A 3,445-nucleotide genomic window follows, 5' to 3' on the forward strand; every position below is an offset into this window, starting at 1 on the left:
AGGAGTGAAATGGTGGGATTGCCATGGAAACTGGGGGATCAAGCGTAGGATATGCATCATTTATACAATTGCCTTCACTGAGCTCCTTTCAATGACTTTATTCATCACTAAATTGAAACCATTGTTGTTGTTGTTGTTGGTTGTGTTAGGGAGTGCAATATCAAATGACAATCATAATGGAAGATACTCATATAAAACAAGAAATCTAAAGGATAGTAAGTTACATTCCTTTAGGTTGTTGATTGGCTTATTGTAGAGTAAGCCTATAGCTTTCTAAAATTAGTGTAAATTAAGCTTGCTGCACCACATCTGTAAACATCTTGATTCCAGAAATTAAATAGATTTTATTAAACAAATAAGTTACATCTTATTTATTATGACTTTCCTTTCCTTTCCCTTTTATTTATTTAAATTTTTTACAAAGCAAGCGGTTATGTTTACATAAAATCGATTTTGAAAAGATGCTGATAGGCCTACCATGATGCCTCTGCTGTGCCTATTTTCATGTACTGTTTTCACAGCATTTTGGGCTTTTAAGTAAGGATGTTTAGAATAAAGCCGGAAAATAACTTTTAATTCATCTACAGTGTATCAAGGAGGCAATTAGTTGTGTGATACAACATCTACAATATCAGACAATACATGTATGACAAGTTCATGCTTTTAATTCATTCTGCAGTATGCGAATAATTGTAGTAGTTTAAATTCAGGCGTAACATATTTCGGGTCCTTTGACTCATAATGCTAAAGCTACGCAGTCGATTGGGCAGCAATGGAGTCGAGCAGTATGCTTGATCAAGAATGAACCTGGAAAATGGCAGGTCAGATTTGATTTGATTGTATTAATTATATTTATACATGAGCAAATAACGCATTCATATATGAAATATAGTTTGAAATATCGTTACACACCCCGTGCTTAGTAGGGTCATCAGACGTTTTCATTAGCTACATACTGGCTAAGCTGACGTTAGCTGCTACGTGCTAGCTAACGGACTGTAAAGTCACCAACAAGACTCTTCACGTTGCTAGCTAAGCTAGCCAATACAATTGATTAGCTAGTGAGCTTGCTTGTTACTGCATTGTGAAAAAGGTAGTCTGTGTTAACACAATTATTGCCACTGTTTGATGAAATGCTAGCTAACTTTCCGCCTTATAAAAGCTCACGTATCTAAGCTAGCTAGCGTAGCTCTCTAATTAGCTTCAGTTGGCTAGGCCTTGGCCACTAGCACTAGCTAAGTGCTAGCTTAGATATGCTTTGCTGTCGAGCACTAACTTAGCTAGGTACCTGCTCTCAGAGTAGAAAGCTATATATCCCATTTAGTATGCGTTTTTATTTTTAATCAAAAGTGACTTATACTTCAGTGAGTTAGTTATTTTTTGTGTAGGTTTATGAACCCAGTGAAAATCGAACCCACAACCTTTGCGTTGCTAGCGCCATGCTCTACCAACTGTCTGGACTACACACAGGACTTCGCTGTCAATGTTTTTGCTGTTTTAAATACATCGCTTGCTAGTTGGTTTATGATGACATTTCAGCAAGATAAAAGCACTCATATGGTTGATGACATCTCGGTACGTTGCATTGCATGGTGTAACTGCACATTTTATTTGATCCCTTTTCTCCTTTCAGGCCTGACCTGATGGTAACAAACTACAACCCGCTCCCACGTCGCTGCAGCGGTGGTTAGGATTCCCCTGTCTGTGTGTGTGTGTGTGCGTGTCATTCCACCCAGCCCTGTGGCCACCTGATCGAGCTTGGTGTGCTTACCACCTACCTCCTCAGAGACAATGTACTGCCTGCAGTGGTTACTCCCTGTCCTCCTCATCCCCAAACCCCTGAACCCGGCCTTGTGGTTCAACCACTCGATGTTCATGGGCTTCTACCTGCTCAGCTTCCTTCTGGAGAGGAAGCCATGTACCATCTGTGCCTTAGTGTTCCTGGCGGCACTGATCCTCATTTGCTACAGCTGCTGGGGGAACTGCTTCCTGTACCACTGCCACGACTCAACACTGCCAGACTCAGCACACGACCCCAGTATTGTGGGCACCTAAGCATTGCCTCCACTTCTCACAAGAGGAGCACACGGACCCTGGACAATCTGTATCTAGGCTGTCAATAAGACCCCTCCTCCTAACCAGAGACTTGTGTAAGATGCTGAGAAACCAAGTCTCTCCCACCAATGGCCTACCCAACCCTTCCCACCCCATCACTTCCACTACTGCGCTCCACCCCTCCTCTTTTCCCCTGGTTTTGCGTGAATGTACCCTCCCACACTACCCTGGACTCATCGGATCTAAACATTTGCATGGGTTGCCTTTAGAGTTTTTCATATGTCGTGTTAATACACATATTTTAATTACAGAATGCTGAAAGTTTCCAAAGGGTAGAAAATTGAATGTGTGTGAGTGTGTGCGTGTATGTGAGTGATAGTATGACTTGGTGTTGTTGTGAAAATGCTGACTATCAGTATTTTGTGTTAAGGTAGCAGAAAGGCGGAAGTGAATCTACTGTGTACCTGTTTGAGTTCTTTGTGGATTTCCACAGCAGAAGAGTGTTGTTGAACCTGTAACGTTGTCACCTTCCGCTGCAGAGCTCGACCGCTGTCACTGCTTTTAATTTAATAAAGTTCATCCTCTGAAGGTGTTTAAGGTGTTATCACACTGAGCATGATGCCCTGGCCTTGTGTGTTTTCTCTGTACTTTTAGATTTCATGTTGAACTGCAGGCGTTATCCATGTTTATCCGTCACACACTGTGTGTCTAAGTCTATGCATCCTTCTTGCTATTCAGCAAGACCAAAAACAAAAGGCTTTATTCGATAGAAATAAAAAATAAATAAAAAAACAGGGTTATTTTCAGAGCCTGTTCACAAAGTCTCATAAATGAGAGAATGTGATTGTTTTCTGAAAGTCATCGATATGTTAATTTCTTTTTAATAACAGCATACCGTCTGGAGTCCAGTATCTGGGATGAACATTGATTTTCATGTTGAAACAGGCTGTAAAGAAACCCCCTGCTCCAGCTAGCTAATGAGCTCTTGATCAAAAGGTTTTGGTTTATTTTTAACTCTCGCCCAGTGTGATGTCCCACTAGGAAAGGTCACCATTTTACTGCTGGCTATCCAGTCAAATGTGGGCCCTTCAAAATGTTCACATTATTCTGCCCAGTCTGCTTTTGGAAATACCTTGAAGTACAATGAAACCAACAAGTTAATGGTATGTTTATGTTCTACTGTGTGTTCTGTTTGGATGCTGTAGCTGGCTAATGACACATTTTGCCATTAAAAGAGATTAGATCATCAGCCTGGATATTAAATTGCATTTTTCAGCTTTCACACCTTTGTTATAGGATAGTTATTTACTGTATCTAACCTGTGTATGACGGAATGATTCACTGCTGCCCTATTTCCTGGACATTTTGGGTCACATGAGAAATGTATTTT

The 3,445-nt window shown here is 40.8% G+C and overlaps 1 protein-coding gene across 1 annotated transcript; it reads left to right on the forward strand.

Annotated features, from left to right (window-relative positions):
* The first annotated feature begins 740 nt into the window (after positions 1-740).
* blcap (bladder cancer associated protein) lies at positions 741-2,674 on the forward strand. Its single transcript, XM_083668319.1, has 2 exons — positions 741-821; positions 1,634-2,674. The coding sequence occupies exon 2, from the start codon at positions 1,792-1,794 to the stop codon at positions 2,053-2,055; it is 264 nt and encodes an 87-aa protein (XP_083524445.1). The 5' UTR covers positions 741-821; positions 1,634-1,791; the 3' UTR covers positions 2,056-2,674.
* Positions 2,675-3,445: the final 771 nt, after the last annotated feature.

The sequence above is a fragment of the Argentina silus genome, assembly GCF_951799395.1.
Source record: "Argentina silus genome assembly, chromosome: 4".
In the NCBI taxonomy this organism is placed as follows: domain Eukaryota; kingdom Metazoa; phylum Chordata; class Actinopteri; order Argentiniformes; family Argentinidae; genus Argentina; species Argentina silus.

What these genes read in the sequence shown, in the direction of transcription:
- blcap (XM_083668319.1), top strand. Translation starts at nt 1,792, where the DNA reads ATGTACTGCCTGCAGTGGTTACTCCCTGTCCTCCTCATCCCCAAACCC.